Source organism: Sciurus vulgaris (genome assembly GCF_902686455.1).
Source record: "Sciurus vulgaris genome assembly, chromosome: 6".
NCBI lineage: Eukaryota > Metazoa > Chordata > Mammalia > Rodentia > Sciuridae > Sciurus > Sciurus vulgaris.
Window position 1 is genome coordinate 31,681,609 of NC_136466.1, and position 12,101 is coordinate 31,693,709.

At 43.9% G+C, this 12,101-nt stretch overlaps 1 protein-coding gene across 1 annotated transcript in view; it reads right to left on the bottom strand.

Annotated features, from left to right (window-relative positions):
• The window catches only part of FSTL4 (follistatin like 4), a 399,917-nt gene that overhangs the window by 22,493 nt on the left and 365,323 nt on the right, over nucleotides 1-12,101 (bottom strand). Inside the window, exons 8-11 of the mRNA XM_079144143.1 lie at nucleotides 7,689-7,850; nucleotides 7,170-7,304; nucleotides 5,907-5,933; nucleotides 2,337-2,455 (exon numbers count right to left, since the gene is read on the bottom strand). Coding sequence (XP_079000269.1) covers nucleotides 2,337-2,455; nucleotides 5,907-5,933; nucleotides 7,170-7,304; nucleotides 7,689-7,850 — 443 coding nt within the window. The remainder of the gene's footprint in view (nucleotides 1-2,336; nucleotides 2,456-5,906; nucleotides 5,934-7,169; nucleotides 7,305-7,688; nucleotides 7,851-12,101) is intronic.

Consider the following 12,101-nt stretch of genomic DNA (forward strand, 5'->3'; position numbering starts at 1 on the left):
TCCCCACTCTACTCATATAAGCATTCTTGGTGACCTTCAATCATGCCACCCTCCTGCATCAGGGCCTTGGCATTGGTAATTTCTTTTGCCAGGAATGCTCTTCTCCAGGTCTGTTTGGTGTATTCTCTTGTTTCCTTAAGTTCTCTGCTTAGGTGTCACCATATTAAGGAGTCTCCTCTGACTTCATCTAGCTTAGCACCCCATCACTCCCTACTCCCTTCCTTTACTGCAGTTCTCATGTACACTCGACTTTATACATTGACTTGTACACCTGGGCACAGTCTTTCTTCCTGCACTGGAGAGTAAGCTCCTTGAGAGCAGGGTATTTGTCCTTTATATTCTTAGTCCCTAGCACAGTGCTTGGCACAGAGTTGGTACCTTAATATATTTGTTGAATGAATCAGTGAGTGCAAAGGAGGACCTTCTTTGGTCTATCTTCAAGACATGCATTCCCATTAGCTTCCTTATTACCTTGGCCTGATCCTGTCTCATTATTCTTAGTGGTCCTCTCAGTTTGCCCATGTCTGAGCTGTGGAGAACCCCAGAACTCCATTCTAGGTAACCATCTTAGATCCTTGCACACACTCATGTCTGTCTCTTTGGTGTGAGTCAACACTTGTTACTAATGGCACAAAAACTCCTTCTTCAACTCCTGTTTGGTTTTTTTCATGGCCACTTCATCCACACCTGAACCAGTCATTCTCCATATCTGATCCTCTTACTGGGTCTCCATCACCATAGGTCAGCCAAGTCCAAGGCATGAACAACAATGTTGATTTTTCTTTCTTTCATATAACTCACAATTTATTAGTCACCACAAATTACCAAGCCAACCTCTAAAATCACTGAGTTCATCTACTTCTGTCTCCATTTCCATTTCTCTTCTAGATGGCTGCAATTGTTTTAAAGCTGGTTTCTGTCCTTTTACCATTGCCCTTCTCTGTTATTGTATCTAGTGTTCATAATACCTCCAATTTACATTAGAGAAAGCTTTAACTTTTCCAAGCCATTTAGTCTACTGAGTGACAGCTGGGATATGAATCTAGGTCTGTATGACTGAAGGCTACACCCTATTTCATATGCTGCTTCCTGCTGGCCCAAATGGAGAGCTTATCCAGTTCCTCCTCTTCACCCAGCACTTTAGAGGGAGGTTTGTCCATTGTAACCTTCTGGCGAGGGATTTAGACTTTTTTTTTAAGATAAAAAAACTATTTTGGGGGATTGTTGCATGGCTGGCTTCCCACGGCCTCCTTGTCTGAGACACCTTCAGGACCTCTCTTACTATCTTGTTCTAGCTACTTATCCAGGAAAACTGAGTCCTGATTAGGATCTGGGAGATTTAACTCACTTACTGGTTAGGTTATTGCAAATATATGAGAAATTAGTGCCCATGTGACAGAGGGCAATTATTTAAACCTAATTGCTAGAAATTAAGCAGGACCACTCTTTCCAACTGGTTTCATGGTTATTGTGTGGAAGGAAAGTTCATTAGAGGTTGCACTTCTAAGAAATAATTGATTCCAATGAAACAGTCTGGAAAATAGCTGTTCCAAGCTATACATTAGAGAAATTCAACAGCCTGAGATCTGCCAAGAACCAGCACAGTGGTGCAACACAACTGACCTAGGAACTTGCCCGAGCCAAGCCCAGTTCCACCAGCTCCATGCCCATTGCCTTCATTAGCTCATTCATTGTGCATAGACTGGGGACATCTGTGTGTGTCCAGGGGAGGGCAGGAGAGGGATTTCAAATGGCCCTTTTGGATTCAGTGCTATAGTCCTATCCTTGAGGAGCTCAGACTATCTCAGGAGGCCAACTGGGAATCAAGCCAGAGGAAGAGGCCTGATGCGGCGGGGTGGGGGTGGGGGTGGGGGTGTCTCCCAGCAGCTGGTCTTAGGAGCTGAAAGAGCTTTCCTGGTTCTGCCACCAGTGACCATCTCTTCTGCCTCTGCCACTCAAACTGTCACTTTCTACCAGGTCTCAGGTTTCATCCATAGCACCTCCACCACTCTGGCCATGCACGTGTGTACATGCTTTCCTGCCCAGTTCTGTGAGGGCACACCTATTTGATAGCTAAATGTTCACTTCACTGTCTCCATTTTATGACCATGAACTTCCAGAGGCCAGGAACCCATGTGTGCTCCTGGGGCCTCACCTACAGCTCAGGGCTGCTGGAAGAAGAAAGAGAACTCTTAGCTCATGTGTTCCTCCCTTAGCCTTGGAACAAATACTGCACATAATAAATGGAACCTAGGAGACCCCTTGGTGCACATGGTTAGACTGACTTCTGGGATTTTGTGTGTGATGTAGAAGCTTCCCCAGGCACAGAAACTCACATAGCTCATGAAAATCTTCTCTGTGGGCTTGAGGTGCCTCTGGATCTCACAGTCCACTGGGTGGATGACAACGATACCATCATCGGAGAAGACGTAGAACATGTTTCCCACACTGAGGCCTGGGAGGGGCAAACACAGCATGGTCATGACCCTCTAGCAACCAGGCCCCAGGCAGGGTCACATGCAACACGGAGCATACAAGACACAGGCAGTTTGGATGCAACTGGTGCGTACAAAAAATGCAATTCCCAGCAGAGGTGGAGGTGGGGATGAGCAGATAGCTTGAGACCTCTTGCTTGATGGTGGATGGGGGACATGGAGAAAGTGCTCCAAGGACTGGGAATCCATAAAGCCCATCTCCAGCTCTGTAGTATCCAGGTTGTCCTCCCAAACATCCATTGCTGCCCTACATCATCTGGGGCTGGCCACCAATACAAGTTTTCCAATAAAAGATGGCCTTGGCTTTGACATTTCTTTGACATGTCCTGTTATGAAAGGAAAACCTCCTTTGATTAGTTTTTGTGGACTAGTCAAAGAACGGATCAGATGGTACCAAAAATCCCAAAGGCTGTTTTTTTTTTTTTTAAATTTATTTTTTAAAATTTTATATAGTCCTTCCTGCAGTGGGGGCCTAAGATTGCTATGGTTGCTATTTCTTGGTCGGCACTTGGTCACTTGGTCTTGGCCTGTCTATCTCCTTCTTCCAGACAGTTTGTTCTCACTTCTGGTCCACCAGTTTTCTCTGGGGCATCAAGGCTGGGCAGTGGAGCCTGCTCCCATTCTGGTCTGGGGTTGTAGATCTCTATGTAGAAGATACTCAGACCTCAGAAAGGGCCTTGGGGACCCTTTAAAGAGACTGAGGTCAAGGTGGGAAGGCTTGGGCGATGCTACCAGCCTTTGCACTCAAGCTGGAGTTAGGCCCCGAGCTCTGCCTCTAGCCTGTCCCCTCCAGTCTGTCTATTAAGGGGAGACATGGCACAAAGCCTAGAGTGCTCCCTACTTCTTTCTTCCTCTCCTGCTTTCTTCCTGTCTTCTCCCTTTCCCCATTTCTTTTAAAGATAGAACATCAAGATTTTTACAAATTCTAAGAAAAATATAAGGAAAACTCTTTCTTAGCATGCTGAGAAAACCTGTGTACTAGCTTAATGGGTTGTTTTGAGTAGGTTTTATTGAGTTAGGATACAATAAAAGAGGAAAATAAGAATCATCTCCTTCCAAGGACTCTGCAGGCAGTCTTCAGTCTTCTGAACCTCAGTTCATGGTGACAGGGAGGCACATGTGTGAGTGACCCTTTATCCACACTCAGCCCTGGCCTGTCTATCCACTCTTCCCAGGGAACTTGTTCTGTCCCTCAAGGTCTCCAGTGCTATGATACAACTTGAGCTGCCTGGCGCAACTGTCCTGAGGGCTCTGGATAGGAGGGCTTCTGTCACTACATGCTGCTAACCAGGTCCCTCACGTACTCCTTATACTAGCGGGCCCTGGTCACAGCTCCTGATGGACAATTCTCAAGAACCAGATGAAGCTGGCTATCTGCGGGTGCTTCTTTTCAGCTCCACAGCCTCTTGGCATCTGCAGCCAGCACACCTCACTTGGCAAACTGCTTCCACTCACATCTAGGGACCAGAGGGGTTCAAGTCCCTGCTAAACCACAGACCCTGGAAACAGTCTCCCTGGGCTTCTTGGAAAATCAATAGCTGGAAGAACCAACATAAGATTGAAAGTTTAATAGAGTCCACATGGGGTGAGTAGCTATACCTACATTTCCGGCTGAGCACAGTGCCCTGCTCACAGTCAGCACTGGAATATAAGGCTCAAAAGACACTCATTCAATACATAACTGACTTCACAGGGGATCCAGCTTTATGATCCAGCCCCTTAGAAGGTTCTGTTGAATTTAGCTTTAAAGGAGTTTTCTGGTTTTTGTTTACTCTCATCATCTCCTCTCTGCTAGAGATTTGAATGCTCTGTGAGGTCCGTGGTTCCTTCCTCTTGGCTTCTGTATTCTCTGACTCCAGGTTTTGAATTTCATCAGTGAAGTGCACAAGCATCTAGCCACACAGGCGTGATAGAATTTGCTGCTGCATTGTTCAATCATAGCATAGCATCGGCCAGCCCTGTGCCCTGAGGCAGCTGTGGGCTGTCAGTGAGTTTGGGTTTCTACAGCTCATTTCACATCTGCATCTCTAGCAAGATCTCCAGTTTTAAAACTTGAGTCCTTTTGCAGCAATCTTCCCTTATCAGGACACGACCCCTTAAAAACACGGAGTGCAAGTTGCGTGTGCCTTGGGGCTTCAGTTCAGGCAGTAACCTCTGCTCAGGACTGAGAGCAGTAGAATTCCTCAGGTTCTGGGCTCTGCCTTTTGCTCTCAGACTTACCGTCAGCTTCAGTGTTTTACATTCAGAAAACTGTCCTGACTTTGTGTATGCACACACATGCTAGACAGTAGGGAACACAGAGTTCTTGCAGAAAACTGAGACAGGAAACACATGGTTTTTAAAGAGGGTTTTAATGTTGGTGTTATGCTTAACCCTGCAATCTCAGGATGTGTCCTACAGTCTCTCTTATTCCACTCTGCCCCCTGAGCTGGAGAATAAGTCACCCAGGATGATTTGAACTTAGATCGGATGCAGAAGTCACAGAACTAGGACCCATGCATGAACATGCACCTCAGGCAGTGACTCAGGCTTTATGACCCAGCTCCCACATGTGTGTCATTTTGAGCCACATGAAATTGCTGATATTAAACCATTTTCAATGTACAAAAATGGCACTTTCATCTGGTTGTACCTAATATCTAAAGATTTGCCTAATAAAATATTTTTGAAAATTTATATGTGGAAAAATATATATTTACAGGGCTGGGGTTGTGGCTCAGTGGTAGAGTGCATGCCAAGCACTGGGTTCGATTCTCAGCACTGCATATAAATAAATAAGTAAAATAAATGTCCATCAACAACTTAAAAAATTAAAAAATATATATTTACAGAAACTGTAGTTTTTTCTATATTTCTATATTTCCTCAAAGCATACCTAAGGTATAGCTACTGTAGATCCCGGTAGGGATGTACAACCTTTTGCGGGGGGGTCTTTTTAAATTTATTTATTTATTGCAGTATGGGGATAGAACCCAGGGACTTTTGAATGCTAGGAAAGTGCTCTACCACTGAGCTACACCTCAAATATTTTGGTCTTTTTAAACAACACAAGATAAAGCACAAAGCCCAATATCAATATCAGCTCCTGGATAAAAAGCACAGGGTCCAGATCTGACCGGGAACCCCTGCCTAATGGTCTGATTCAGCTGAGGTTATAAGCAGCTTTCAATAGAAACTTTCCATTTTAAAGTGTGTCTTTAAAGACACTAACAGGTTTTTAATCGAATTCATCGGGTATGCCACTTGAGTTTGACTTTGACCTCACCCCTTCCATTGGGTTTGGCATGTAGGCCCTACTTGAGGGGGCTGACTGGTATCTGCAAAACTGATGACTGCTCAGAGAGATGACCTATCATGGAACCATGAACATATGCAATCAAAGGCACGACACAGAACAATCAAGCTTGGTACCTTCCTCTCTCCACAGAATGTTTGCCACTGTACGGCAGAGAATTAAGAAAGCCAGAACACGATTGCCAGAAGGGAAAAAGGAAAGCATTGTCAAACCTTTTCCATGGTGATACATTCCATTTAGAATATAATGGCACCCAGTTCATCACTTATAGACTCATTGGCCCAGCAGCAGCATCTGTCCTGCAACTCTGGACATGAGTGAACACTTCCAGGTCTCAGGACTCTCGATGGCTAAATGAATCCTAGGATTACAGTAGCTAATGGAATTCCCCATATTCTGTGGATGATAGAGAGTGAGCAGCATCTCTCCCAGGTTTCCTTGATTACTTCCAGGAGAATTGATTTTCAAGTAGGATCCTCCAAGGAAGACCATGTGAAATATTTCTGATTATTTTCTTTGATGACAAAGGTTTAGCTTGGAGTCTGACCAAGGGAAAGAGACTGTGCCCAACACCCATGCCCATGAATTCTTACCTGAAGTTCTCCCTGGGGTGCAGTGGCAATCAGGGAGAGTGTGCTAAGCACATCAGGTGGATGATAATCCCTGGAGTAAGGCCACCATGTTCCCAATGGTGTGCATGTCCAGTAGTTCCCCCTTATCTATGGGGAGTATGTTCCAAGGCCCCCAGTGAATGCCTGAAACCATGGATGGTACCAAACCATATATATACTATGTTTTTTCTTTTATACATATCTATGACAAGGTTGAATTTATAAATTAGGTATGGTAAGAAACCAACAATAATGTTAAAATAGAATAATTATAATAATATACTGTAATAAAAGTTATTTAAGACTTATGAATTGTTCATTTCTGGAATTTTCAATATAATATTTTCAGGCTACAGGAAGAGAAACTGCAGATGGTATTATTGTGTGCATTGGCTGGTTTCTGGGTCACTGTGGGATGGGGGCACCTGGCATGGTATGAAAGATTTTGTGAATGAGGGGCAGAGATTCTGGTCAGACGATAAGTAGGTGAACCATGGCTGGGATACTGGAATTTTCTTGTGGTCTTGGGCTCTGTCTTCTGTTCATAGACTTCTGCTATGTTTCCAGAGTTGTCTAGGTTGCCAGGGAAGGTCTGTCCACCCCTGGGTGCCCTCTGTGCCCAATTTTGTGCATAGAGGATATGGGTTTACCCCAGTCTTCAAGGGCTCATGATTGGCAGCTGTGGCCCTGGTTAGTTGGTCCCCTCTCTTGCCACCCAGCACCTCCCGACCAGCTAAGTGAGGAGCTTAAAGGCAAACATGGACTCACAGGTCTTCCTTGCTGAGTCCTCAATGAAGAGTGAGGAGATATCTTCATCCACACCCACCTCATTTTTGGCAATGCAGGTGTATGCACCCGTGTCTTCATACCGAACACTGCCGATGTGGAGCTCACTCCCATTGGCTGCAGGAAACACAGTGCTCAGGGTGGCCCACTCAGTTGGACACCCTCCCTCTCTTCCTCCCCATTCCCTTCAAGGGACTATTGGGGGAGTTGCAGTTGAAAACACAGCCCCTGGGCAGGGCTGGGACAGCCAGCTTCCCCAGCATCCAAGAAAGGGTTGGTACAAGTGAAGCTGATGAGGGGTGACCTGGCACCTGATGGCTTCTCATCATTGCTCTCAGGACGGCCCCAAGACCTGTGTGAGGCCAGGGGAATCTGGGGAGACATCTGTTCCCTCCTAAAATGTCAGACTTAGAAATGAATCTGGCTTCTCATTTTCATTCCTGGGGTGAGAAGCAACTTGAACTGGATGGGAATAGCCACAGAAGCTTGGGTAGTTCTTACCTAAAAGTGAGAGTTGTTTAGACATCTGGGCTGAGACATCCATGCCATTTTTCAGCCAAGTGATTTTGGGCATGGGAATGCCCTCAGCGTGGCATCTCAGGCTGGCTGCCACCCCAGGCTCCTGTGCCTGAGTCTCTGGATAGACGCGGATGACAGGTGGCACTGTAGGTGAAAATCAGCATTGGTAAGAGAAGTTCCTCATCTGATTTTGGTCCCGTGGCCCAACCCTGAGGTCCTGCTCCAGAGGGTAAACCCCAGAGGTGATTCTGGAGTTCTCTTCTTTGCCAGCTTACAACAATCCTCTTTGGCAACTCAAAATTCTGATTAAAAAGGACTGTAAAATGGATTGTGGCAGTAAATATATCCGTCATTGTACCCAGTAATTCACGGCTTCTAATGTTATTTTAAATATGATTAGAAAGACATCCAAATATTTAATGCCATTCAGCTGCTACATGTAAAGAGCAATAGCCAATGGATTTTATTTCTGAATGAATAAAATTCAGATATATTATTTCTATTATCGGAAAGCTATTGGACAGGGGCTTAATTTCTTGCAGGAAATGCTTCACCCAGCACTTATGGGCACTGACTGGCAGGGCTGCTAATTACATCACTGCTCTGGGGAAATTCATTGATTTTCCAGAGGGTCATTTTAATTTTATCTCTTCCCTGGAACCTGGGTAAAAGGCCAGGTGTGCCCTCCTTGCCTATGGAGTGATTCAGTCATGGATTCCAGAATTGACCTGGCTCACTTGCCAGATGAACATGGGTGGGCAAGTCTCTGGCACCTTCCATAGTCCTCTGGCCTTTTTACACAGGCTGACTGTGGAGTGGTACCTGGGAGAAGCAGAGCTTGTATGGAGGATCCTTCCTCCCATGCCTAGCTCTGGACCCATGAAATTGAATCAGTATCATTTTCAGTGGAATTGAAGGCTTATATTCATCCATACATGCCTAAAAGGACTTCTTCCTTCCCTCCCCCACTTCTTTTTTTGTGGTACCAGGTATTGAACTCAGGACCTTGTGTGAGCTGGGCAAGCACTCTACCAACTGAGCTACATCTCCAGCCCCTTCTTTTACATTTTACTTTGAGACAGGGTCTTGCTAAGTTGCTCAGGAGCTTGCTAAATTGCTGAGGCTGGCCTCAAGCTGGATCCTTCTGTCTCAGCCTCTGGAGTAGCTGGGATTATAGGCACATGCCACTGTATCTGGTTTCTAAAAGGATTTGTGAAAGTCTACATAAAGATCCCTAAATATTAAGCTAAACTAAAATGTAATCACACATGTTTTGGAAAGGAGGGAGATGGATTCTTCCTGAAGTAGACAACTGTATTTCCCTAGAGTTATCTGGAAGCTTGTTTTCCAATAAGAGAAGGTATCCTACTATATGAGGAAAAAGATTCATCTTGGGACTAGAGTGAAGACAAAATTGATGCTTATGTGGGAGGAGGTGATGGCATTGATCCTGGAACTTGAGCAAGGTGGCAGAATCCTGATGATCCATTCTTGTGTAGGCAGGGGACAGGAAAGAAACTCTCTTGTCTCCTTGTGAGAAGTGGACTTGGCCACTCCTGGTTGAAACCCCTAGGGTCCTGCTATTCATGTAATCAATGCAGTCTGTTTCAAATCTTTGTTTGGCTGACCTCTGGGGCAAAGTTGGAGGGCAAAGTTGGGGGACAAAGTGAAGTCCAAATGGACAACTGGCAAATCACAAGACCTTCCCCTCAAATGGCCTAGAGCGGTTTCAATAACATGAACTCAGAGGAGCCTAAGCCAAACCGCAGAGACCTGAGAACGATAAAATCTGAGTCCTCTGCCCAGCTTCTTTTTGTTAGAGATTTTAGGGAAGAGTTCCAGGGTGTGGCAGACAGAAGGGTTTTGTTCTAGATCAGGCCAGTGGGGAAGGAGGAGGTAAGTGGGGTCCAGTTGAGGCATAGCTGAGGACTGCTTAGAACATAGATGTGTTCCTCTTTCCTCTGACCCCAGTGGGTCAAAGAGGAAAGAAAGAAACTTCCCCACAGCTTATACTGGGCAGAGGAAGGAATGGGGTCCAAGTTGAGAAAATTGTGGTCAGGAGGTTGTAATTCAAGAGCCCAGAGGTAGAGCTTAGGGGACCAGGAACCCTGGGATGATGGGCAGCTGGAGAAGGTGCTAGAGCCATCAGAGTTCGAGAGAAGAGGTAACTAGGACATGGGCATTAATGAGCTTGGCCTCATGGTAGGTCACTATCTATTTGTACAAGCCCACGTGGTAACCCCAGAAGAAACCTAAAGAAAGCAGAAGAATCAATAGAGATGGGAGCAGAAATGAATGAATCAATTAGAAAGCCAAGAAACAGTACCTGATAAATAAATCTAAGAGCTGACTCTTTGTAAAAAAGCCAATAAAATAGTCAAAATTCTGGAAAGTTTGATCAATGAAAAAAAAAAAATAGAGAAAGAACAGAGGGGATTAAAAGATGTGAGAATACTGTACTCAATTATGGGTAATAAGTGTGAAAATCTCAATGAGATGGATTATTTAAAAGGAAACTTTAAAGCACCAACAATGAATTATGTAGAGGACTTTTTAAAAAAATATTTAAAGTGCTACTAACCCAAAAGGCACTCTGACTAGTTTTAGATGAGAATTCCTTTGTACATTTAAGGATTAGATAATTTGTGGAGCATAGAACAGGGAAGATGTCCCAGATTCCACCACAAAGCAAGTATAACCTGGACAACCCAAACCTGACAAAGACCAAACAAACAAAAACCAGGACAAAACAAACAAACAAAAATAAAACCAAACAAAAAACTGGTGATTATATACTTACTTGGGACCATTGTATTCTAATACAATCCCAAGCACACAGTCAACTCAAATCTATTATCGTATTAGAAGAACATTCTGTAATCAAGTGTAATAAATTTTGATGGCTAACTAATAAGATCGCTGTAATTAATTGAATCCAAAGTCAAAGGCAATCAAAAAGAAAAACTATTTGATCTTCTTGCTAGGCTCTGAAAGGGCCTTTGAAAAAAATCCCAAATCAATTTATTGGGCAAAAATAAAATATGAATAAAATGATATTTTCTTCCTACAGTGAAGAACATCTCTATAAAAACAAGCAGCAGCACCGTTCTTTGAAGAATGGTAAAACATTAAGTCAGGAAAAAGAGAAAGGAAGTAATATTAGACTCTGATGTTATGCTGGGTGTTTCAATGGAAGGCAGAGATAAGAGGCACAAATAATAAAAAGGTGAAGAAATATGATATTTTTATGTGAATATCCTCCAAGTAACCAAAAATGTGGTAAGGATTAAGAAGTGAATATAGTAAAAGGGTCAGCACCACAACATACAAAATTAATAGCTTACTTATAGATCAGCAAGGGCCAGGCAGAAAACAGAGGGAACTGTTGGGTGTGGTGGCACATGCCTGTAATCTCAGTGGCTCAAGAGGCTGAGGCAGGAGCACTGCAAGTTCAAAGTCAGCCTCAGCAACTTAGTGAGACCCTGTTTCAGAATAATAATAAAAAAAAAAAAATGGCTTGGGATGTGGCTCAGTGGTTAAGTGGATCATGCAATCTCCAGTATTAAAAAAAAAAAAAAAAAAAAAAAAGAAAGTGTGAACTTAAAAACTATTATGTCTCATTAAAAAAATCTTTAGTAATTAGAAGAGATGTTCTTGGATAGGAAGACATTCTATTGTTAAGAAATAAAATATGATAAATTTAATTTAATTCTAATGAAAACCAATCAATCAGGGCTTGACAAAACAATTTTGAATTTAACTAGAAAGAAAAAATATGAAAGTACAGTTGAGGAGATTTTGTAGTGATCGTGATGATTGTTGCTTTCCTAACCAGTTATCACAAAGTATTACAATACCAAATGGAGGATGAGAGGGTTCTCCTCTCACATTCTGGCACCATGTTAGTGATCTTGAATGATTTTTACAAAGCTCAATCTATTTGGTACTGTGCAGACAATGTTTATGATATGCCATCCAAGTGCCAGGCATGGCACAGACAGCAGTGAATAAGAGCCTCAGTCCCCGCCCTCATGGGGACTGAGGAAGGTGACTAAAGAATTAACTGCAAGTGTGAGGATTATTCCCAAAAGGAACTCTGGGACCCTAGGGATGGAGGGGATAGAGAGCAGGCACCACTCAGTCCATCTTGCACAGGAAAGACTTAATAACTTCCTGATGGCTGGGAGTCTGTCTTTTTACTGTGGAGGGCTTGTCCACGGCAAAGAAACTCAAGGAATGGGCCTGGCCTCCTCAGTGATGTGGACAGTGGCTAGCACCATCATTGAAGATTGGCTTTGGCCTCTGCCTTGACCTTTGATAGAAATCTGTAGGCCTATGAAATGCAGTAGTACTACCCCCCACTGTCAGAGCCCATTGATCTGGGACAGGGCTGGG